At 38.5% G+C, this 27,347-nt stretch overlaps 1 protein-coding gene across 1 annotated transcript in view; it reads right to left on the reverse strand.

Moving 5' to 3' along the window:
* Positions 1-10,703: 10,703 nt before the first annotated feature.
* Positions 10,704-27,347, reverse strand: part of LOC126100572 (uncharacterized) — a 66,269-nt gene continuing 49,625 nt past the window's right edge. Inside the window, exon 10 of the mRNA XM_049911191.1 lies at positions 10,704-11,532. Within this exon, the coding sequence (XP_049767148.1) occupies positions 11,389-11,532 (144 nt within the window). The 3' untranslated portion in view covers positions 10,704-11,388. The remainder of the gene's footprint in view (positions 11,533-27,347) is intronic.

Raw genomic sequence — 27,347 nt, forward strand, 5'->3', positions numbered from 1 at the left:
AGCACAGTATAATAAAGGACTTCAAACCAATTAATTAACAATGACACATCAGAGCAGGGAACATCATAACATCAGCACTAAGAACATAAGGTCTCAGAATGTATGATGATTGGTTATGGTGCAGTGATGAAACAGAAATGACATAGTCAGTATGCTTACACTTCTGATAAAGGTAGATTAAAATCTATTACTTTAATGCTATGTTAACATCCACATACTTGATTTCATGATCATTCATATTTGTTCTAACTTTTCTTTCTCTGAACAAACGTTTGGCTGAATATTGAGGATTAATTCCAAATGTCATTGATTCAGCGTGTTTTTCTTTCACCACACATCTCCATTCATGATTTTTTTTTTACTCTGATGTAACTACTTGTTCTATACTCTGTTCAAAATTAGACAGCTGTGAAAGAAGTAGTGGGATGAGACTCAACGCAGAAAGCATTGCACTCATTCAGGCATCACTAGAGGCCTGTAGCTGCAGTAACCGTCTACAGTTGCCAAACCATCACTTCACCACTACAACATCTGCCACTTGCACTATGCTGTAGGATGGTTTCTGAGCTGTTGTTGCACACCAAGATTTTGTTTATTTTAATTTTTTACAGCTGTGGGGTAAAAATTTGTGTGTGTTGTTACTATTGCTTCTTGTGTGTTGTGTGATACTGAATAATGTCAGAATCAAGTTCATCAGTCATTACTCAGTGTGAAAGTTCAATTTTGCTCTCTTTGCCACTGAACTGCACTACAAGGTGAGCTGCTAGATAGAAATTCCACTTTAGGGGCCTGCACTTTTAACAATTGTTCTCGATAATGCTCCCACCATTTTGTTTTTATTAGTAAGATGTCTACCATAGCAAAGTGAAAGTAGGTGTTGACTGACTGGTTTCACCATTGCATTGCTGACGTAAGGGACAATCTTTAAACGATGGAGCTTGCGCGACTAATATTTCTCCATAAATCTCAGTTTCCCAGGTATGAAATCAATGCACTGGCAGAAACACATGGGCATAGAGTCATTGGGCTGCCATCTTGTCATTGACATTTCAATCCAATGGAATCAATATGCACCCAAATTAAATGTTATTTTGTCAGAAATAATAACAACAATTAGGTTGCAGTAGGTATTGGGAGATGAAGAAGCTTGCACAGGACAGAGTAGCATGGAGAGCTGCATCAAACCAGTCTCTGGACTGAAGACGATGACGACGACGACAACAACAATAATAATACTCACCAATGACTGTTTTGGAAAGTGACTTTTAAAGACTGGAAGAAAGCCAGCAACCAAATGATGTGTAGCTTGACAGAATGAAGCTATTTTAGAAAAACCAGTAGAGGACATGATCATGTCGTTAAATTTCACTTTAAGCATCTGTGGTAGCAATGAGAGTGAGTTCAGTAGTTTTTTTCCATTGTCACTGCAAAAATGATCACAGTCAGATTCAGCTGATTGTTTGGAATGTGCAGTTTAAGCACCAGCATAGGAAAATCATATTTCTTTAAGTTTTGACTACTAGTGATTAGAAAGGCTATTATCAGCAATTAGGTCCAAATGAAGTTCACCTCAGGAACTTCACGCCTGTCACAAAAAATAAAACCCTATTTCCGTTTGCAATATAACTGCTGCAATACTAAGGTAGTTTATTTTATATCACTAATTTTCCATCTTCCAAACAAATAAGTTTTCTCACATAAATTAACAAGCATAAAGTCAGAAACAAGAAAGAATTTTGTAAAACTTTTGACTCGTCAGCAGATAATTACACGTCATATTTTACTTGTATTATTTCATATTAGTGGTTTGGAAAGACAGAAGTATGATACAGTCCTGAAATTTAAAACCCATACTGTGTTCATCGAAATCCAGCTACAAGAAAGTTTCCCCCAGTTCAAAAATTCAATACTGTTATCAATTAATGAATTTTTGTAAACTGCCCATACAGTTCTTAATAAATTGTTGCTGTAAATAAAACTGAAATGAAAACATAATGCAGCATGTCCAGATCGCCCTGATGCTAGTTCCATATTTGCATACAGAAAGAATAGTTAACGAATTTCGAATGATATGTAAGATTCAGTATGTGTTCCATGCGGGATGTGGCATGTGGTGAGTCCATTTCGCACCTCCACGTTCTACTGCCCAAGTGTCAATTCTGGTGTAATACCCAAAGCAACATAGTTCTAAACCCTTCTCCTCACAAGATCCAATATGCTTCATCCTCAGTCACCTGTGATTACTTCCAAAATACTCCTTCCCATTTTCTCCAACTCTAATTCATTTCTATCAGAACTCTGAAATTAAAAATAAAACTCACGTCTAATCTTGGATGTCATGACATCCACACTTTATCTTGACTGAACTGACAGTACTGCTAGGACAACTCTCTGTAATAATACTTTTAGAAATGGGTTGATGAGTCAGTTGTTTTAATTTTTCTGAGGAATAATTTACTGGAAACCAATGTTCAATCAATCATCTGAATTAATCCTCAATAATGTGAAGAAAAGCAAAACAATGGTGGTGAGCACTGCTTAGTGCATGACTTGCCATTTTACATAACTTTAGTAACTTAATTTACAATATTAATGTACTTAACCCCAGTACATGCAAATAATTCATTGCTTCATGTACAAATGCCTTGTATAATGTAGATATGGACAACATAATTATGTTATTTGAAATATTACTGTGCTGTATAGTACTATTTTCATCCATCTTATAAATTTGAATGGATCTTGGCAAAACTGTTAAGTAGCTTTGTATGTTTGTTTAAAGTACAGTCGTCTCCAATCGTATTCCATTAGCAAACATCTTTTATGCTACCACTTGCTTGCAACACATGCTGCTGTGTTTAACAAACAATAACCTCTCATTATTCAAGTTTATAAAATCCGTAACTTGCCCTCTGATACATAAAGAAGGGGCTAAACTTTAATCTAACATAACCCCTGAAAGAGAGAGCTGTACATGTGAATTATCCTTGAAAAAATGGTGTACTAGGCCACCAAATCATATACCAAATGCTACAGTAATTATAAGACATCTTTAACATTTCAAACAACAAGTTATATTCCTGAAAATGACTGTACAGCATATTAATATCAAATATTTTATGCCAGTTTGAAATGAACCTTCAGTATTAAAGAATTTACTCATTTTAACATTATCACAGCACTGAAATATCTGTGTGAAGGAACTCACTCTTAAGTAATATAACAATGGAAATGTATATTTACAAATAAATTAAGTACTTGAATTGATAGTACTTCAATGGAGACAAAGCACACAGACAACATCACCACTCCAAAACAACGATTCTCCAAAAGGCACTGATGACAACTATATTCCATAAAATTTTTGTAAATGAGAACAGTGCTATACCCTGCAACAACTTAAATTGCCCTGGGCTACAGAGCAATAATGCCATTCATCAATAGAAGTATAAAATTTATTATAATAATGGAAATTCCAAGATGGAATCAAAAAACAAGAGGGATAACAACGATTTACATACATCGCGTTGATTGCATAGTTGTAAGCTGTCATGTGTCTATGAACATTCCATCCACCTGCTGTAAATTATATGGTTGCAACCCTCATTTTTGTTCGAAGTAAAAGTTTCATTTCCAATGGCCCTTTTTGTCCAACTTACATTGGAGACACATACTTTTGCAAGTGACTGTGAGACTGACACATCACGTTTACCCACACAAAAAAACAAATAAAAGACTGAATACATAACTGTATGAAGCCAACTTATTGCAAGAACTGTATTCTTGCTCATTTGAAATTGGAGGTGGTAGTTACCAGACCATACGGTAATTCACAAAACTAATCATTTAGAGCAAATGAAAGTTTAGCTAGTTACATGTAATGTGTAGAAAAGAGTGTAACAGTCCAACACAACCAAATGAAGGTAACATGCTTTCTTTGAACAACACTTGAATGGAAACAAAGACTGACTAGATCCAATTGTTTGATTTATTATGTACGTGCAACATCTACCAGATTGCATTTTCATTTTGGTAACTTTTTCACGAGCTCAAAATTCTTAGATACAGCAGCAGCATGTAAAAGAGGTTACTTTCTACAAATGCTTAAAATTTTTTGGCACTATATGTACCATTATACAAGGCAAGGCTCTTTGAAGATGGCATAACAAAATCACATGAATCACGATAATTTCTAGTGAGTGGAAACATCGTTTAATATTACCTTACTCAGTCTCACACTTAATACCAAGTTAACAATCAGTCATTACCTACTGTCAGATGAAGTCAACAATGTATTTCACTTTATTTGTGACACATGCAAAGCTGACAATCCCATAATTCTAACAGTTTTTACTGTTACTTCCAACAGAACAAATGTTTTTTCAAGTATAAGACACAATATATGATGAAAATTAGTACATTTGATTAGAGTGAAGTTTGCAGTGAAAGAAATGAAACATCTGTTTGTCTTGTCAATTAAATAATAGGAACTGGCATATTTGTTGAGAACCTCGTGAATAAATAATATTGAAAGCCTTATCATGTCCTAAATATACACCCCCCGCCCCCCCCCCCCTCAAGACTTTATAATGAATATTAGCAATTTACTACATTTCATCATTTCATAATAAATATACAAAAGGCAATGAGGACCCTGTCTATTTTACTCTTATACTAAAAAAAAAAAAACCAACAGTCTTTTACATAGAATAAACATGCCATAAAACAATAAACATGCCATAAAACAATAAACAAAATGGGTTGATAAACTCTAGCTTTCAGTACTGAAGGTTACAACAACCAACAAAAAAAGATGAATGGGTTAGATGAAACTGAACTATTCATAAATTCGATAGGAACATTGCCAAGTGCTGTAAGTGCAGGGGGAGAGGAAGGAAAGGAACATGAGAGAAATCTGAGCAAAAATCCTGAATGGTCTCATTTCCTCCCACCAATTACTTTGTTTTCATGGATGATGTAGCCTTTGGTTGTGAAAGTTTGCATATGTGTCATTTCTGTGCTTGCTACTTTCTCTGCTGCCACTTGGTAACTAGAAGTTTTTTCTATGTTTACTTATTGCAGTTTTAGTTTAGAGAGTCCTCTTCTTATACAGATCACAAACAACAGTACCTATTACTAACCAAGTGATGGTTGCCAGCAGTTCACAGCTAACATATGCACATGTAACTGAAAATTGCCTGTTTCATCGAGATCAATAATTTATCATTTGAAACACATAATGGATTATAAACACAATCTGAATCCACAACACTATTGTGCATTAATACATAGTTAAGTTCAACAATACACAAAAACACAGAAAATGCTCTGCTGTATCACTTCTCAAAATACAGTATCTTGCATAAAAATGAGCCGGAAACACCAAATGGTAACAGGAGTAAGTTGTTTTGCTACAAACTAATTGATATGTTGCTGATTACCAGCAAAAGACTAGAAAGTACTATGCAGACATAATGATGTAAAAACTTTTTCTATCTAGGGAGTGAAAACCATTAGCATGGTGTGTGTGTGTGTGTGTGTGTGTGTGTGTGTGTGTAGCATAGCACAGGAGAGTCTGAGAAAATACAAATAGAAAAAAAGAAAAACAGAACAACTAAGGAAGTACAGATTATAATTGAAATTTGAGTCCTGTGAACCAGTAAATGTAGCTTCCATTTATTGTAGCTTGCACGTGCTGATATGGATATAAATACTTCCCACATTAGTATTACTTCCATTTGTTGCAGCAGTGCCTGGGTACAGGAGACATTCCGGTAGTAAATACATAATGCATTATATTTGTGGTGTCATATCTGAAAGAATGGACACCACATGTATAATTAAGCCAATGAACTCTTCAGTGCAGATGCACACGAGGCTCAAACTCTTGGGGAAATTGGCGAGATGCTGCAAGTAATGAGACTAATGAGGAGGAGAACCACATCAGTAGTGTGTGGTATAAATTGAGAATTTGGGTCTGACAGGAGGTGTGATAGGGTAGCCCATGTGGTTGTGGTGATACATGTGCCCAGTTGGCACAATGGTCAGTGCGTCTGCCTAGTAGCAGGAGACTTGAGTTCAAATCCTGGTCCAGCACCAACTTTCCATATACCCCGTTGATATAAATCAATGCCCACTGGCAGCAAACTTCTTTAATTTCTTTGTGCCTTGATAAAGCAATGTCTTACCTAATGGCACCAGTAACAAGTATGTGTATGACTTTTGAATTTGAAACCAGCAACTTTTATTTGAAACTTATGAAATTTGGATTGCATTTTAAAATTAAATACCTTGTGAATTGCGATCACTGAATGGTGCCACAAATATGATATGGAATATTTTTAATTTTGAGACTAATTCAAGTATAACATATTTGCTGAATTATTCCCTCTGTATCAAAAGACACATGGTAATGTTTTTCAATGGTGCAACTTACAACAACATTTTCATGATTACAGATGTCTTATTTTGACTCAGATGGCATTAGATAGTAGACCACCAATTAAGCTCGGATAAGGCTGTGTTCTCCTTTCCAGCGGTCACTATTTGTATATTTCTAATTAATAATGCACATACACACTTCAAATCAACTCTAAAAACGTATGCGTCTCAATTGGACTCCACAGTGATTCACAGTTTCCAACATCCTTCTTGAAAACTGTAAATACAATAAAAGCTTTGTTTATACATCCTTTAACATAAGTGAACAATGCAATCCAGGATGGAATAACGACAATATTATGAAATGGACTGACCTTACAGAGGAGACTGTGAGTTGCAGACAGGCACAACAAAAGATAGCTATGTCAGTATCTCCGTCCATATCAAACCTACCAACCATCAGCAATACCCCCACTTTGAGACCTGCCACCCATTCTATACCAAGATCTCCCTGCCATATATCCTAGCAACCACTGGCCACTGCATCTGTAATGATGAGCAACCCCTCACCAAATACACTAAGGATCTCACTGAGGCCTTCACAACAGAAATTACCCTCTCAACTTTGTACAGATACAGATCTCCCATGCCTCGTCTCTCCAATCCCTCACCATCTACCACATTCCCACTGTCTAGCTACAAAGGAACGCTCCCCTCATGACTCAGTACCACCCAGGACTGGGGCAACTGAATGATATTTTCCACCATGTTTTGACTACTTCTCATCCTGCCCTGAAATGAGGAATACCCAACCCACTATCATCTCCACTCCTCCCACACAAGAACAAAACCACTGTCCACCGAATGTACCTAATATCCTTGTTGATATCTGCTCCACCCCTGCTCCCAACTCCTTGTTCCATGGCTCATATCCCTGCAACAGATCTAGATGCAGTATCTGTCCCATACACCCTCCTATCATCACCTGCTCCTGGCTGGTCACAGGCATCATCTATCCCATCAAAGGCAGCGTTACCTATAACAGCAGTCAGCAAACTAAGCTGCAATCATTGCATTGCTTTCCACATGGGCATGACAACCAACAAGCTGTCTGTCTGCACTAATGGCCACTGACAAACTAGGGCCACGTGACAGCTGGACCACCCAACTGCTGAACATGCTGCACAACACTAGTCACTGTCCTTCACTCATCTATCCCCTCCTTTGCTTCCACTCCAACACTAAACGACCTTCTTTCCATTCCTCCAACACACCCACTAGTCTTTTCCCCCTCCTCCACTTCTCTCCTTCCCCACCCCAACCTCTCCCCTCAAATCTACCGACAGAGCTACACAAGCACGACGCGCACCCTGTCCCCATAGCTTTAATTCTGCCAGTACCTCGTCTGCCTGGGGGATGTTTCCAGAATGAAATCTTCACTCTGCAGCAGAGTGTACACTGATACGGAATTTTCTGGCAGATTAAAACTGTGAGCGAGACTGAGACTCGAACTCGGGAGCTTTGCCTTCTACCGAGCACTTGCCTGCGAAAGACAAAGGTGCTGAGTTCGATTGTCAGTCTGGCACACAGTTTTAATCTGCTAGGAAGTTTCAGTCTTTTTGTTGTGCATGTCTCCTCTATATGGTGAGTAACACACTGTCCCTTTCATAATACTGTCTTTAAAATAATTGTTCTGACATTTCCTGTAAATCTGATAACTATGTTCTATAAGAGTCTTAAAACTATAATATGAAGAAAGTATGCCAACACACTATTAAACAAGAACAAAAAAATTAGAAAAGTATGTCAGTTAGTGGATGTATTAAGCACTCTCCTTTAAAGTACAGATGTGAATACGACTGTGAATTTCTTCTTACATTAGTTGCCACTACTGTGGCACAATACAAAGATTTTTAGAATATTTTGAGTGCTTTTTCACACACATCAACAAATTCCATGTTGGTTTACACTTCTCCTTCAGGCACTTAAACACAAGTGAAAATTTTGGAACATATGGAACACAACTTTCATAAGCTGTACACAAGTAGCACACAACTTTCCAGCATTTCAGAGTAAAGCAAAAATGTGGTATTGGGAAGAGTTTTCTTCCATTACAATCACTGAGACCTTAGTGTGAGCTAACCTGAAGCTGTAACAAGCAATAAAGAACAGTTATAGAGACATAATTCATTGCACGCTAAATGAATTATTATAAGTAGTACCAATCAATTAATATATGAAACAGAGCTAAATCATCTTCTTCATGAAGGGTACCACTGTCTAATATTCATTAAAAAACCTTCAACAGAGTTCCATCACACTGATTACCTGAAATTTTAGCTATTATAGTTAATTTTATGGAGTATAAGATGGAAACAGGGAGTTTATCAACTCCATGTTATGGAAAAAACCAATAGTAAGCAGAATAAATGGAAAATATGTCAGTTTCCTAATTGCAAATCAAAAGGCGAAAGTTATGATACTTTAACAAGCATACATTTCTATGACAACTGGTGTCAAAAGTATCACACATGTAGGAGGACAGTAAACAGCATTAGCAACCTTCTTTCCATTGTTTACTGTCCTAAATGCAATGTATTTCTGATGCTCTCTCTAAAGTCTGAATAGCTATTATGAAGTGGTGACTCACATGGTTTTTTATGGCATTTCTGTAAAAAAGATGAATTAAATATTCTCCTTTGCTCCACATATGTACCAAATGCACAGAAATAGTACTACATTCTCTTCCTAATTAAATAGTAAGATGTTAAATGCACTGTATACAACATTTATCTGTTAGTATGATTTTAGTGATGATAGCAAAGTTATACTCTTTTTAACTGTGTAGCTCTACAGGAGTACAAGTTCATTCTTTTTATTTCTGATTACAGTAATTAACAACAATGGTTGTTAAGTAGTTACGGTCATCTGGAACACCAAATGATAAAATCAGAAAATGTGCAAATATTTTACTAATGCTTCAAATATGGGAATAATATCTGGGATGTAAATATATGGAATCACAAAGAAATAGAATAGGTCAAATAGAAGGTTGCATTTGGGTTTCTTGACAATGCTTGCTCACTGCTCATCAGCTAACTTTTGCCCTATGGTGGTGAGATGTACACCTATATTATCACAGCATAATCTCTTCATGGGTCTTATAATACACTATTGCCCTTTGAATTCATGACATTGTGAGTGAACTATAGTAATTTAGTCTGCTTAATCACCCACAAACAAAAATTTTAATATCTGACCTACAATGAAGAAAAGTCACCAAGTAATACAATGAGGAAGGAAGCAAAATTAGGGCTTAGTATCCTGTTGCAAGCACAGATGGAGTACAAGCTTGAATGGGAGAAGAGACTGACCTTCCCTTTTCGAGGGGAACATTCTTGAATTTGCCTTATGCAATTTAGGAAAATCCCCAGGAAACCTAAATAAGGAAGGGCAAATGGGGATTTGAACTGCCTTCCTATGGGTTGAAACTCCAATGTCTTAACATTTGTTTACTTCACTCTGAATAAATGAATTAGTCCTTTGCTAGCAATTTAAAATCTCTCTTAGTTTCCAAAATGTAGTCTGCGGTAAATGACACTACAAAGAAACTGGTTCAGAAAAAGGAATCAAATAATGATAGATAAACTGATATTGCCACATTTAATTGAGACATTCTCAAGACTAGAATTCTGATTTAAATTTGGCACAATGACTAGTTCAATCTTAATCAGTTATATAAAGCTCAATTAAAATCTGTGGCAACAGAAATGTCTTTCAGAAGTTTGTACAGTAACTAAGAGGCACAGATCTAAAAAAAAAAAAAAAAAAATATATATATATATTCTCTTCTTGAACAATCCTACAATAGCATTAATTATTTTATCTGTCTGTAAGTGGATCATCCACCCAAATTGCCCGAAATAAATTGCTTAATATCGACAGTTTATCACAGCCTTGGTGCTGTGGTAGGTGTTTATGAACTAACAGTTCTTACACTAAAGATTACATTACATTTCTTCTTCTTTTTTTTTATCTGCTCACTTGCAGAAGATGTGGAAAAAGGTAAACAAGGGGAACAAGTAGTAGGAAAGTGAGAAGAAATAGGATGTAATACATGCAAAGAGGCTGAATTCAATAATTTTTGCCAGAGAAATGTTGAAGATGCCAATAAAATAATAACTACACAAATAACTTGGTTCTGGTAAACTACAAATAATGCAGAGGAAAAAATAATGATATAGAGTTGTAATATACATGATGCTGTAATATGTTTCATGAAATGCAACTGATAAAAATATTCATTAAAATGCTGTCTCCCTTCTGTTCTGTTAAAAATATGAAGAAACATGAATGTGAGAAAAGTGTACCAGAAATGAAGTCAAACAGCACTGTTGTGACTATCACACTTTTCTTTATGAAAAAAATCCCTAAAACTTTTTATTCTTGATGTAAGCCTCTATTATTTCCTTTTTACCACCATTATAGGTTTCTCTTATGCAGTATGGTCATGAAACATATTCTGCAAATGAAGAATAAATTAGTTTGTGAAGTACATATACTGTGTAAGTAATTTATGAAACAATAACCTGGTCATGTGAAATGAGAAATGTGCCAGAAATATATACATTAAGACAAACTCATGGTCATCATTGTGTGAAATACTATTAGGGTACTGTCTTAGCTTCTGGCTTAAATCGGCAGCAGCACTGTTTTTACCTTGGTCACCTGTGTGCTAGTACTGAGATCACAATTGCATCACCAGAAATATCAGCACTGAAGCAATGAACATGCTAGATGTGAGACATAAATAACAAAAATCCTGCTGCGAGTTTATTCGAGTTCTTTCTCATACCTTAATCTTTAATAATATGGCATGTCACTGATATTTCTTTTCTCTCTCCACATATAAAAAATCTTTCGAATCCAGCTTGACACAGTTACAAGATGGTCATCTACATGTGCTGGACACAGAGTCATATGACTAATTAACAGTACCAACATCATTCACTGAAACTTGGATTTCTGCGTTGAACAGCAGCTGTTTCCATTACCACTGGAATTACAATCACCATCACCAGCAGCATCCAAGTGCAGAGAGAGTGCAGCACGTAAGGAGTTTCTTGCACCTGTACACCCACTTTGTAGAACCTATAACAAAACACCAAAATACAACACATGGTGCTACCTCTCTCTTTTTTACATTTTCAGTTTCAGTCCACTCTGCTACAAAAGCTTTGTGTATTTCATTAACTGAAAACTAAATCTCTCAGCATGTGCAACAGCCATGTTTGTACTGCAGACACTAATTGTAATTACATTATGAATATGTAAAAAACACCAAAATAAAAAACTCATGGTAAATTCATGCGTATGACAATAGCACATGCAGATACACAGGTGGGCTTGTTTAGTTACAGCCACACTGTAAAAAAATTCTAGCAGCCGACTGTTCGGCTTATCCTGGCACACTTCATGATGAAACAGTTCACGGCTGAAAGATCAGCTGTCAGTGTCCAACAGGTACAATATTTTGGCAAGTGACCACATTGCCACCTTCAAGTGTGCTGATCATCTGACCACTTGGGGCCAGCCCCTTTACTCAGATCTGCTTTTGTATCTCCTGTCCCTGCTGAGAATCTTCTGCACCATTCCTCCCACCAATATACACTGTTGTATCCTACATCCACGCCAATGTACATGTGATGCTGGCACCACTGCTATTCCTCCACCTGTCCCAGAAATCAATTTATTTTGGAGTATCTCCTTCCTTTTTATAACCACACTAATTTTGGGTTCCAGGCCTTACTAAGGATGTAGCTGCAATTACAACTGACCAGCACTTCTCTTGATCAGATTCCAGTACATTCTTTAATGACACAATCCCATAAGTTAGATGACTGTCAAAATTTGAGTATGACTGTAGTCCTAGGTCTTTTTTTTGACATAACCAAGCAGTGCCTGTGTTTTAATTGGTGGGCAGAAGAGTGTCTTCACTTAATGTTCTCAGAGAACTCACATTATATTTGCAATTAATGCCCACAAAAAGGAATAAATGCACTGGGCATCTCCTTCCAAGGGTCCTCTTCTGTTTCTGCCTGCCGTATAGTGGGTGTAGGACATAAACTCTCTGAATTTGCCACTCCTTGTAGCCGTTCTGCTGAAACACCATTCTCTGATGTTTAAGTTCTTGGTGGAGACTTTCGCTGTTAGAGAGGGTGCAAGCCCTACATACCAATGTTTTGAGCATATCATTCCTCTGCAATGGGTGATGGCAGCTGTACACAAGTACATATAGGTTGCATTCGGAAAGCAGAGCACTCCATCCACTTTGACTTTCATGCTAAAATTGATGTTCTTGCGTATGAAACTGAGATGTACGAGGTATCATTCAACTTGTCTCTTTCATAAGGAGGGTGTGGCCAATGCATTTATTCTTTTTGTAGTGCATACCTGGAAAGATAGGATGTAATTTCCTGAAACACCAAGTGAAGATGGTCTTATGCCCACCAGCTAAAACACAAACAAGACAACTTCAAACTATGTAAATCTGGGGTGTATAGCATACCCTGCCAATGTGGCAAGATTTATATAGGTCAGATGGTGCTTATTGTTGAAGATTGTTGCTGAGAACACCAACAACACATCAGATTGCAAGACCCTAAAAACAGTCCTGGAACAATACGTATCGGAATGACTCAGAATGCATTACTAACTTCTGGAACTACATCATTAAAGAATCTATCATAATTCAATTAAGGTAACCGCTGATCAATCATGATAGCAGCTTTGTCCTTAGTAAGTCCTGAGGACCCGCAGTTAGTCTGATTAAGAAGAAGCAAGAGATACCTCACAATGAACTGACTTCGAGGACAGGCAGAGCAACAGCAGAGGTGCCACGAGCACGGTTTCTAGGTTGTGAATCTAGGACAGAGCAATGTGTCAGCAGGAGAGAGATGACGGGCACAAATGACAGACAGAATGACTAACTGGAGAGAGAAGAGATATAAGGACCACACTGACTGCTTGTTTCTGTTGAAGTCACCCCGTTCAGGATTGTTAGAAAACTTTCTATCCAACTGCATATGTCATTGGATAGACCGTAAGCGTGCACTTTCTGGAGCAAGCGACAGTGCGGAACTGAGTCGAAAGCCTTTCGAAAGTCACAAAATATGGCATAAACCTGGGAGCCGGTATCTAGAGCCTGTTGTATATTATGCACAAAGAGGGCCAGCTGTGTCTCGCATGAATGCTGTTTCCTAAAACCGTGCTGGTTTCTGCAGATGAGCTTCTCAGAGTCTAGAAAGGTCATTATGTCTGAACACAAAATATGTTCCATGATTCTATAACAAATTGATGTCAGTGAAATTGGCCAGTAATTTTGTGCATCCCATTTTCTACCCTTTTTATAGATTGCTATGACCTGGGCCTCCTTCCAGTCCTGTGAAACTTTCTGCTGTTCCAATGGTCTCTGATAGATGACAGATAAGAATGGTGCTATATTTGTAGCATAGTCAACATATAATCTTATGGGGATACCGTCAGGGCCAGATGCCTTCCTGGTGTCTAAGGATCTTAAATGTTTTACAATTGCAGATACGCTAAACACTATGTCAGCCATCCTTGCATTTGCTCGAGAATTGAAAGGGGGAATGGTGCTGCAGTCCTCTACCGTAAACAAGTTTTTGAAAGCTAGGTTTCGAATTTCGGCCTTCTGTTTATCACATTACCCGTACTGTCAACAACAGAAGGTATTGAATTATTTGTAGCGTTCGTAGATTTTACATACGACCAAAATTTTTTGCGGTTATTTTTAGAATCTGCATATAAAATATTGCTTTCAAATTCGTTAAAAGAATCTCTCATTGTCCTTCTGACAGCTGCTTCCATTTTGCATAATTTCTGTTTGTCAGCAGGGCAGTGACTATGTTTAAAACGACTGTGCAAAATTCTCTGCTTTCTCAGCAACTTCCTAATATGTTTGTTGTACCAAGGTGGATCCCCCCCCTTATACTTTTGCTAGGCACATACTTCTCTAGCACATGATGGACAATACCTTTAAACTCCGACCAAAGATGCTCAATGTCTTTGTTCCCACGGTGGATGCTTGGAGCTGACTATGAAGATATTCATTAATGACACTTAACGCTGTTTCTTTGGTTTTTTTGCAACTTCCACTGACATAGAAGCCACAATGACATTATGGTCGCTAATACCTTCTTCTAGATTAACTTCCTCAAAAAGATCAGATCTGTTTGTTACCAAGATATCTAATATGTTCCTATCTCGAGTTGGTTTTCTATCCAATTGCTCAAGGTTGTATGTTGAGAGTGCTCCTAGAATAACCTCACACAAATCTTTGCTTCTGCCCCCTGTGATAAACGTGTAATTTTCCCAGTCAATGGATGGCAGTTAAAGTCTCCACATATAACTAATGGATAATTTGGATATTTATTTCCTATGTACTCAAGACTTTCCCTGAAACGTTCTGAGACATTTGTTGCAGATGCTGGCGGTCTATAAAAACAGCCTAATACAATGGTCAATCCTTGCCTGATTGACAGCTTTATCCAGACTATTTCACAGTCTGACTCAGTATCGATCCCAACTGTTTTTAAACAGCTTTTAACTGCAATGAACACACCACCTCCCATAGCATCAGCCCTATCCTTCCTAAACCTTGTCCAACCAGAGTTTAAAATTTCACTGCTTTTTATGCCTGGTTTCAACCAGCTTTCGGTACCTAATACAACATTGGCATTGCTACTGTTTATTTCGGAGAGTAACTCGGGGATCTTGCTACAGACACTTCGACAATTTACTAACATGAGATTAAGCATATTTAAATCCTTTGAAATGACCTGTTTAGGCGAACTAACAATTTTTACAGTTGGCACAACCACATCAGTGACATGAACTGGTAATTTTTCAGGCCCATAGTTTGTTTCCCATGGGGAGGAACCTAATCTAAAAAAAAACCATGAATATTAGATTGTTCATCTTCCTCATGCGCTTTAGCACACCCGATACCAACACTAAACATGAACAGCACTCATGCACTCTTGTGGCCATTGTACCTGTCAGAGAATTGTGACTAATCATTTACATACCCACTGATGGTGTGTATGTGTATGAAGTTACATTGACATTTGACCATGTCTCCTGACCGCTTCACTTATTTATCACGCAGTGTATATATATATGCGCTGGCAGGTCGATAGACACACAAACAAACACAAACATACACACAAAATTCAAGCTTTCGCAACAAGCGGTTGCTTCATCAGGAAAGAGGGAAGGAGAGGGAAAGACGAAAGGATGTGGGTTTTAAGGGAGAGGGTAAGGAGTCATTCCAATCCCGGTAGCGGAAAGACTTACCTTAGGGGGAAAAAAGGACAGGTATGCACTCACACACACACACATATCCATCCGCACATACACAGACACAAGCAGACATTTTCGCTTGTGTCTGTGTATGTGCGGATGGATATGTGTGTGTGTGCGCGAGTGTATACCTGTCCTTTTTTCCCCCGGGATTGGAATGACTCCTTACACTCTCCCTTAAAACCCACATCCTTTTGTCTTTCCCTCTCCTTCCATCTTTCCTGATGAAGCAACCGCTTGTTGCGAAAGCTTGAATTTTGTGTGTATGTTTGTGTTTGTTTGTGTGTCTATCGACCTGCCAGCGCTTTTGTTTGGTAAGTCTCATCATCTTTGTTTTTAGATATATTTTTCCCACGTGGAATGTTTCCCTCTATTGTATTCAGTGTATATATATGAATATAATAGAAGGAAACATTCCATGTGGGAAAAATATATATAAAAAAACAAAGATGCTGTGACTTACCAAAGGAGAAAGCGCTGGTAGATAAACACAATAAAAAACACACAAACACACACACAAATTTCAAGCTTTCGCAACCCAAGGTTGCTTCATCAGGAAAGAGGGAAGGAGAGGGAAAGACGAAAGGATGTGGGTTTTAAGGGAGAGTGTAAAGAGTCATTCCAATCCTGGGAGTGGAAAGACTTACCTTAGGGGAAAAAAAGGACAGGTATACACACACACACACACACACACACACACACACACACACACACACACATATCCATCCGTACATATACAGACACAGGTAGACATATGTAAAGGCAAAGAGGTTGCCAGAAAATGAGAGCACACACATATTTACACAATCACTCACACACATCTCATGCACACATGACTGCCATCTCCAGCCACTGCATCAACTGTCTCTGAGAATCAGATCAAAACAAACTACTGCTCATGCCTCCCTGCCTCTCATCAGCAGCTGCTCAGCAAGGTGGCAAAAGTGCTGGCAGCACTGACTGCAAGCTGAGGTGAGTGGTAGAAAGGGGAAAAGCAGTAAGAATGAGGGAGTAGGAAAGCAGCACACATACTCACCTGCACCCAGCCATCAAGAATGCATGACATCTCAGTAAACAAACTACTTCATCTACTGAGACAAAAACGAGATTTTTTTCTTTTTTCCCCAAATTCCTCTGACACATTTGAAGTTCCCTGATTTCCAGAACTTGTGGTAACCCTGAATTATTTTCCAACTTTATTCTCACAGTGAAGTCCCTATATTTTACTTTTTTAAAATGTCCGTCTGATATTTAGCATGAGGCAAATCAGTTAACGACTGTCTTTGTATTCATCAACATGCCCATAAGGTAAGATACGATAATTCCCATAAAACAGCTAAACTTGCCATGTTTTTAACATGTCCAACTACAATATTGCATAATAAATGTAATTTTCTGCCACGAGCCTTTGCAGAGCTCAAATTAAAATTTTCAGTTCATATTCTCTTTTTAGCTTTTTAAGTCACATCTGTCATCTTATATGAGAAATAAACATTACAGATGCACTATATACATTTAGTCTGATTTTAGTAGGGTGATCAACTCTCCTGTATAAGAAAATAAACCTGCAGACTCGCTTACTGACTGTTTCTCCCATATATTTTGTCAGTGATCACTGTTATAAAGATTAATCCCATGAAGTTCTATCGATAGTTCAAATTCCCCGATTAACAGATCTCGAAAAGTTTTAGAGTAATAATCGATATTATTGTCTACATATGGTCTTTTTTCTGTTTGTGTTTTTGGAGAAAGAAGTTGTCTGGCTCAATAGAATGTGAGAAGCGGCGAAAGAATGACATCTCTACGCGTTTTGAGGGGTCATGAGAATGGGAATGTCATTTGTTTCTTGTCCAGCATTGGCAAACCTTGGAAGTGCTCTCCTCATACCGATCAGCAGCTGTGAATATGGTGAAAACAGGTACAGAAGAAAGTAGGATTACAATTTTAAAACACAAAGAAATTGATGTGCTACAGCATAGTAAAATGAGAGGCTTTGTACCAATAGCCGCAGGATCACATGCTCTCACAGAAAGAGCTTTTTCTCTTATGGACAATAAATGGACTAAACAGAGAAACAGCATCAGGGTAGAGCTGACTGAGTCAGAGGTTATGATTGAAACAAATTTTGATTCAAACTGCAAATAATTTTTTTAAATTTGCATAGGTAGATAAAAAATTGCAGAATTCTGCAGCTTCTGTAATTGAGTCCTTGTACAGTAGACATATACATGTGCAAATTTGTTAAATTTTATTGTGGTTATATTTGTATATTATATGTCATAAAATAAATTGGTTTGTTTAGATTATATCAGATTCATTTATTTATTGTGACACACTGCCTTAAACCTCCCTTAAGCATCAAGTATTCACATATTTTATTACACGAACACTCACTTTGGGTCTATCTGACCCAAACATAAAACACAAAGAACACAATACGTAATTCATCACTCCATAAGATAATTTTTTAAAACATACTTTTTCTTCCCTTCTAAAGGATGAAAATGATTTCAGTGTTACTTTGATCGTCTTTTATTCCCAAGTATCTGATTTTTGAACTTGAAGTTTAGGTAACCTTCTAAAGAGAGAGGCATAATATTTTACACATCACATGGCATAAAATGTTCATTCTTTATTGTCCTCTTTACAGGACATGCAGATAACTTTGATGTGCTTTTTACATACATGTTTGGAAAAAATCACATATACTATAGAATGCCTGCTGTCATTTATACTTAGCCACATGTGACTACTTCTCTTGTTAGGCAGTGGTAGCTTGTCTTGTTCTTCACATTCTTGTGTGCTGGCACCAATCTCTCTCTCTCTCTCTCTCTCTCTCTCTCTCTCTCTCTCTCTCTCTCTCTCTCATCTACATAGAGCTTTACTATCTGGCATAGATTTTAATGTATGTATGAACTGTTAATATTTTGCACAGTGAAGCTAATTAGTTAAGTCCTTAGCCACATTCTTCAGACATTCACATCTTATAACTTTATTACCAAAACTCTTCTCTTTTCTCTGGTGAAAGTACATACATTTTCAAACCCAACCACACCTGCACTGAAAAGTACCCACCCGCAGCCACGGTGAGACTGACTGTTGAATCGACAGCAGTTGCCTGTGCACTGGAAGTGGGGATGGGATATAGAAGGATGCTTATGGTGAGGAGGGGATAGCAAGATAATGTCATGCTGGTCTTTTGACAGATAACACAGTGGCTGCACAGCAAGACAAAAGGAGTTCTAAGGGTACAGCATGTAAGAGGCAGAGAGGGGAAGGTGGCAGGGGAGGGAGAGGAGGAAATGGGAGGCAGATAGAGATGAAGAGGGGGAGAGGAAGATCCTCCCTCTTCATCTCCACCTTCCTCTCCTTTCCATGCTTCCCAATTCTGCCCCCCCCCCCCCCACCACCACCACCACCACCACCACCCCCCCATCTCTTACATGCTCTATACTCTGAAGCCCTTTCAACTACTTGTGCAGCCACTAAGTCACCTGTTGAAAGACTACCTCACACTATCCTGCTATCCCTCCTCACCTCGTGCATCCTTTTCTACCCCAACCCCCATACCAACTTCCACCTGCATAGACAACTGCTATCGATAATCAACCGCCAGTCTCACTGTCAGTGTGTGCACTTGGGTGCCTGTGTGTGTGAATTTGTGTACTTTTACTAGAGAAAGAGCAAGAGCTCAAAAGCTATTGTAAATACTGTTTCTGTTGTTTGTTTCTGTGTGTCATAGATCAGTCAGCTATAGATGAATGGTTGGCTTTAATTTATTTTACTTATGCCACTTCCCTGCTTTTCAGCAGTCTCCCTTGATAAATAATAAGCTATGACCAACTTGTAAAAGCTAACTATGAATAATAATGATACCATTCATGACCAAAATATGCCAGGAAGAAAATGTTATTTACATGGGAGAAGTACCTGTGAAGAAATGAAGTGATCCTACAAAAATCAGCGTAAAAGCACACACTTTGTCATGATAAAAGCTGTACAGCATGGTTTAAAAACTACCATTCCTAAAAGGTTCTCAAAATTTCTTAAGTTTGTAATGTTTGTATGAATAGCAGCACACTCTATCCAGAAGGCAGTTCTGTTTTGGCTGTACATTGGCGTTTGTAATAAATGTGCTTTCAATACTAAGTGTTGTTCTTCATTGACAACTCTGCTTTTAGATTTGGATTTGATTCTTGTTACACCATGGCTCTGTTTGGTGGAGATCCCAGGTACTTGAAAATCAACATTACTGTGGCTCCAATTAGGCAATGTAGAAGCCGTCACGTATATGGTTAGCAATCTGAACACAAGCAGTACATCCAGAATGAATTTTCATTCTGCAGCAGAGTGTGCACTCATTTGAAACTTCCAGGCAGATTAAAAATACATGCTAGACTGGGACTTGAACCTGGGACCTTTGCCTATTCAAGAGAGAAAGGACTCCAAACCAGCAATAAACCAGTTGCACATTGGGCATCCATCAGTGTTTTCAGGAGATGCTGGCCCGGAATGGCAAAATGGCTGAAAGTATTCAACTGAGTAGTCAGATACAACAAATGGGAGACATGATGTGCCTGACATGAGTGAACTTTTACATGGATGGCACAGTCCAGCAATGGTATGAGAACAATGTAAAGATGCTCAATAACTGCCACATATTCGAGAGAGAGAGAGAGAGAGAGAGAGAGAGAGAGAGAGAGAGAGAGAGAGAGAGAGAGAGTGAGAGAGAGAGAGAGAGAGAGAGAGAGATAGAGAGAGAGAGAAGGGGGGGGGGGGGGAGAATTGTTTGGTGGAAATCAGCAGAGCAGGTCACCTTAATGGAAGAACAACTGAAGAACAGGGCCCAACATCACAGGCAAACAACACAGTCACGCATACGGAATGTTTTGGCCCTATGCCACTTAGTCAATTCAAATAAGCCAGAAGATGACAAAATCTCACACCTAAGGAGAAACAGAAGACATGTATCAAGTTCTTCTGGTAAATGTCATCACAACAACAGCAGAATTCATCCCATGGTACCAACACACTGACAAAATGCAACAGTAAAGAGTCAGGCAAAAGAGGTATGGCCAGCTTCTGAATATGGTCCCTATGGCAGTTGTGGAAGACTACCATGATCTTGCCTCTCTCATACAACAGTTTTTAGGAGAAGAGATACAGTATTTTATGGTAGACAGAACTGTTGAACTAAAGACACAAAAGATAGCAACTATGAATGTGGAGTTCACACGCCAGGAAAGACAGAGAATGTTAAAGAAGAAGTGTATCAATCTTGAGCACAAATCTCAAGCTCCAGTAACACACCAGGAAGGATGGGCATGGCCGACTGACTTATGCTGCAACCATCAAATGACAACCCAGCTGCCTACCAATGCAGATACAACCAATCCCTCCACCAAGTATAACGTGCCACAGAACAGACATTTGGAGGGGCAGTGGACAACATACCGGTGGTTTCCACTGTGGATGCTATGGACACATTATATGGTACTGTAGAAAAAGAAGAGGAATTCTTGACGACTACTACACTGCCAGACATCAACTATCACAACAGTTCTACTCATGCCAGTCAACTGCACAAATTTGACCTGTGAGATGAAGTCCATCACTGTGCCCTGGTCAAGGCCACTTTCCAACATACTGTAGCTGTTTCTGTCTCTGTAGAGAGGTACCAGCTACTCACCTAGCTGCCCAGTTCAGGAAAACTAAGCGAGGCAATCATCTATGAAGGTGAGACCACAAAAGAAGAAATTCCTCCATGCACAACAGCCGCCAACATGTCAGGAAATCTCACTGACATCACCATCAATGGCCAACCTGTCAGGGCACCAGTCAACCTGAGAGGTTTCCTTTTCTGTAATGTAGAATGTGTATCATTGCCAGAAAAAGAAGACTATGTTCCATGAACTAGAAGTGATTGCGCTGACAGTTGCAGATGGGAAAGACATCCAGCTGACAGGACTATGTATTAGAAGAACAGCTATCAATGAGAGAACACAGCCCTCTGAATTTGTCATTTTAGGAGAATGTAGTCATAATGTTATTCTCGGATGGGACTTCTTGTAGACACCAGACTATGGCACATCAGAGCTCCAGTTTGACTAAGCTACGCCAATAAGCACACACAACAAAGATTGCTCTGAGCAGTTATTTGCCATTAAAGACGTTGTTATCCTGCTGTCAACAATGAGACAAGTTCCAGTCATTGATCTAGATGATCATTTGAACTATGCTATTATCTAAATGCCAATAGGATCCATCCTGACCAAGGAACAATGGTGGCATGTGTTGCCTTTCTGCGCTTATCTTTGGATGGTTTGAAATCCAGAGGTAAGAAGAGACAGACCAAGCAGCCCATGGTAAAACATTGTATCAAAACTGAGGATCATCCATCAATTAGCCAGTGTTCATATAGGGTGTTGCTGGCTGAATGATGGATAATCTGAAAGGAAGCAGAAAAGATGCTGCATGATGACATCACTGGACACTCAGAGAGTCCTATGTCCTCTCCTATAATCTTTGTGAAGGAGGATGGCACATGACATTTTTGTGTTCACTACTGACAATCTGAAAGAAGTAATGAAAACAGCTATCTACCCACTGCTGCGCATTGATGACACCCTAGACTGCTTGAGAATAGCAAAATGTTTCTCAAGTAGGTAACTGCAGACAGGCTATTGGCAAATTGAGGATGACAAAGCTGGCTGGAAACAGACTGTCTCCATAACTCCTGATGGCCTCTATGAGTTCAGTGTTAAACCATCTGACACCATTCTGAAGTGTGTTCAGACTGCATGCCAACATTTGAATCTAAAGAAGTGCCTTTTTGCTTCTCTTTCGTGTTCTTGAAGTCGTATAACTGCAGTTTGGCTTTGGTACAAGTTGCACATAATGTTTTGCTCCCAGTATTTTATCCCTATTACCTTCAGAATTTCAAAGAGTGTGAAAATTGTTACAAGCTTTTCCTACATCTACAAATGGTATGAATTCAGATTTGCATTCCTTCAACCTATATTCTAAGGTTAGTCACAGGGTCAATATTGTTTGAAGTATCCCTACATTTCTCCAGAATCCAAACTGATCTTGCTCAACGTTAGTTTCTACCAGTCTTTCAATTGGTCTGTAAATAATTTGTGTTAATAATTTGCAACCATGTATTATTAAACTCATTGTTCAGTAAATACACACGTGAGACCACCTGCTACTTTCAGTTAGGAGTATTCATTTTTCTTAGGGTGTACTTCACCTTTTCCATACCAAGTGGAATAGTACTGTCATGGTTGGTTCTCCCAACGATATTAATAATTCTGAAGAAATGTTAACTACCCCAGTTGCCTTGTTTTGACTTAGGTCTTTCAGTGTTCTGTCAAATTTTTCTCAAGATATCACAACTCCCTTCTCCTCTTTATCTGCTCCCCCTTCCCTTATCATAATATAGTCTTAATGACTGTTTCTTTTATACAGCTGTTCTGCATATACCTTACAAGTTTCAGTCTTTACTTCTTTGCGTAGTACTGGTTTGCTGTCTGGGCTCTTGATATTCAAACAGCTTCTTGCTTTCCCCCCTTAGGTTTCTTTCATTTTCCTGTATATAGTTTGTATCTTACCCATAACCATTCATACTTTTATAGTTTTGCATTACCACTCTGCTATTTTACACTTCCTATCAATTTCATGTCATGTCTGTGTTCCCTTCTGCATATTTTTAAATTTTCACCTTCCCTACACAACTGTCACTCTATTTCTCCACCATTTGACTCTCAAACAGAGTGCAGGTAAAACAAATACTTAAATATTTCCATGCAAGCTCTAATTTCTCTTATTTTATTACAATGATCATTTCTCCTTATGTAGGTGGCTACCAAAAGAAAGTTTTTACATTCAGAGGAGAACGCTGAAGATTGAAATCCTGTGAAAGGATCTTGCAGCAAAGAAAAACACATTATTTTTAATGACTTGTACCCTAACTTGCATGTCATATCTGTGACACTCTCACCCCTATTTTGCAATAATACAAAATGAGCTGCCCTCCATTGAATTTTTTCAGTGTCCTTGTCAGTCCTATTTGATGAGGCTCCAGTACTGAACAGTAGTGCTCTAGCAAAGGACAGACAAGTGTACTGTAGATAGTCTCTTTAGCAGATCTGTTACATCTTCTAAGTGTTCTGCCAATAAAATGCAGTCTTTGGTTTGTCTTTCACACAGCATTATCTATGTAATTGTTTAAATTTAAGTTATTCATAATTTCTAGGTATTTAGTTGAATTGACAGCCCTTAAATATCTGTGATTTATTGTTTAACAGAAATTCAACAGATTCCTTTTAGCACTCATGTGGATCACCCCACACTTTTCATTTTTTTGGCACAATCGCCACTTTTCACACCATGCAGATATCATGTCTAAATCAACTTGCAATTGGTTTTGATCTTCCAGTGATTTTACTGGATGATAAATGACATCATGTTGTTGTTGTTGTTTCAGTCCTGAGACTGGTTTGATGCAGCTCTCCATGCTACTCTATCCTGTGCAAGCTTCTTCATCTCCCAGTACCTACTGCAACCTACATCCTTCTGAATCTGCTTAGTGTATTCATCTCTTGGTCTCCCTCTACGATTTTTACCCTCCACGTTGCCCTCCAGTACTAAATTGGTGATCCCTTGACGCCTCAGAACATGTCCCACCAACCGATCCCCCCTTCTAGTCAAGTTGTGCCATGAGCTCCTCTTCTACCCAATTCTATTCAATACCTCCTGTATGACATTGTCATCTACAAATAATATAAGAAGGCTGCTCAGATTGACTCCTAAATCATTTATCTAGATTAGAAATAGTAGAGGGCCTATAATGCTTCCACGGAGAATGCCAGATATAACATGTGTTTTAAATTCAAACTATCAAGTTTCTGCCTTTCTGCAATTTTTCCAGCTCATAAACAATAAATTATCCACAGAGTCCACATCTGCTCTTGGATGTGTTTTGCAGTTTAAAATATGGTTTTAAAATCACTCTCTTATCATTTTGTAATCTACCTGAAACTGTACAGTACCTCCAGGCCTCTTCCACGTATACAACTTTTGTCCACGATTCTTGAACCAAGTATTAGCAAAGATTAAATTAAGCTCCGTGTAAAATTCTACCAGAAGGCTTCCTCTTTCATTTCTTCCTATTAGATCACATTCTGCTACTATTTTCATTGTCTTCCTTTTCCTACTATTAAATTGCAGTTCATCACAAATTTCCATCTCCAGTAATATATTAGATAATTTCCTTTATATTGTCATATATTTCTGCAATCTCTCTGCCATCTGCAGAGCATACAGGCACATATATTTATACTATTTGGTGAGTTTTGTTCTTGTGTGTAAATATTGGCTATAATGTATCTTCACTGCACTGTTTTTAATTGTTCCCCTGTATTCTTAGTTTCTTATCTAGTACTTTCCTACTCTTGTGTTACCCATACTGGTTTTGTGTGCATAATCCTGTGTGCATGAGGCCTTGCCTGTAGCTATCGAGCATGCAGGGTGCAGTTGTCTGAAAGTTGAGACTCATGTTGGTACCTATGATGCCTGTTGCCTGGATTCTGAGGCTATCTTCAGTTCTTATGGGTAGCTGGTGGAAGTGGAGAAGGCTGTTGGCCTCATGTGTATGGTTCAAGCAGAATTTGCAATTGGAGCATTGTTCCCAGAGTTGATAAGGTCCTCTGGTTTGGAGCCGAGTGGAGGGTCTCACCCAAAGCCTCTGTAAACTCTGTGACAGTCTTGGCTGCAGATTTCTGGGCCTGGCATTATGGAGTGGAAAGTTGTAGGACTCCTCTTGATAGGTGAGGGATGTCTCACACAAACACCACCATTTACTTTTATGGTGACCCTTTGTGGACATGCAAGTCAAATTTTGTGGCTCCAGCTTAGTTAGTTTTACCACTAGGATGCTTTATATACCATAGTGTGAGCAAAATGGCAAATATCGAAAGAATCAAGAACCATGATGTGATTGAATATCTTCATTTGAAGGGAATGACGTCCAAGGAAATTGTGGAAGACATGTGGAATACACTTAAGGACAGTACTCCATCTTGTGCAACAGTGGAAAACTGGGTGTCCAACTTCAAACATGGAAGAATGAGTGTGGAAGACGTGCCAAGGAGAGGAAGGCCTGTAACCATTGCCACTGATGAAACAGTGACTGCAATTCATGATACGAGTTTGCAGGATCGTCGAACAATGTTGCAGCACAATGAAACCACATTTGGAATCTCTCATGGACGTGCTCATGACATTGTTGTGGATATTGTGGGAATGCAGAAAGTTTCATCTCAGTGGGTCCCAAAAGACTTGAGTGCAGATCAAAGACGGGAGTGTGTGCAGCGTTGTGAAGAAATCCTATGCCAATTTGAAGTGGGTGAAGACGGCTTTCTTGCAGGGTATATGACAATGGACGAAATGTGGGTTCCCCTTTTTGATCCTGAGACCAAACAAAAGTCACAACAATGGAAACCTACTTCATCCCCTATCCCAAAAAAACTCTGGGTGCAGAAATCAGCCAATAAGGTGATGGTGTCAGTCTTTTGGGATGCAGAAGGGGTAATTATGGCAGATTACTTGCAAAAGGGTGTAACTATCAATGCATCATACTATTACACCATCCTATGCTATCTGAGAAAAGAGATAAAGAAAAAAAGGCGCGGAAAGTTGGCGCGCGGAGCTCTTTTGCATCAGGGCAACTCACTGGCGCACAAAGCCCTCACAATACTGGAAACCCTGTGTTACTGCAGGTTTGAACTGTTACATCATCCACCATATTCTCCAGATTTGGCTCCATCAGACTGTTTTCTTTTCCCAAACCTAAAAAAGAGACTTCAAAGGATGATGATTTGACAATGATGATACAGTGATTGATGATGTGAATGCTTGGTTGGGCTTGAAATTGTAGACTTTTTACTTGAAATAAATTGGTATTATGAAATTTCTGTCATTCATTCTTTGTTAGGTTAGAAACTTTTCAACCCCCCCCCCCCCCTCCCTCTTATTTGTAACAAAGTTTCCAAATTTACAGCCTTCTGGGAAATTTCTCAATCTCAAACTATTCTTGGGACTGACAGCTGGGTGAAACCTGAAATAGAAAGCTCCGAGATATTTATTGCCTCATGGAACATATATCGAAAAGACAGGTTACGTGCCATACAAGGGGGAATGTTCACTGCAGTTGACAATATTGTCTCTGTTGAGGCTGGATTTAAGTAAGACAGTGAAGTTAACTGGATGTGTACAACAGGTTTAGGTGAAATCAGCTTAATTGTTAGATGTTTTTACCAGCCATCCGATTCCACTGTGACAGTTTTGAAGTTATTCAAAGGAAGTCTATGGTCAGTCATGTGGAAATACCCAGATCATGCAATGTTATTTACAGGTGATTTTGACCTAACAAGAATAGACTGGAACATGTATAGATTCATTGCATGGGGTAGGGACAGAATGCCTTGTGAAGTCCTTTCGAACATATTTTTCCAGAACTGTCTTGAGCAGCTAGTTTGACAGCACACATGCAATGAAAATATTTTAAAGCTTGTAAATAC

The sequence above is a fragment of the Schistocerca cancellata genome, chromosome 9 (genome assembly GCF_023864275.1).
Source record: "Schistocerca cancellata isolate TAMUIC-IGC-003103 chromosome 9, iqSchCanc2.1, whole genome shotgun sequence".
NCBI classification, from domain to species: domain Eukaryota; kingdom Metazoa; phylum Arthropoda; class Insecta; order Orthoptera; family Acrididae; genus Schistocerca; species Schistocerca cancellata.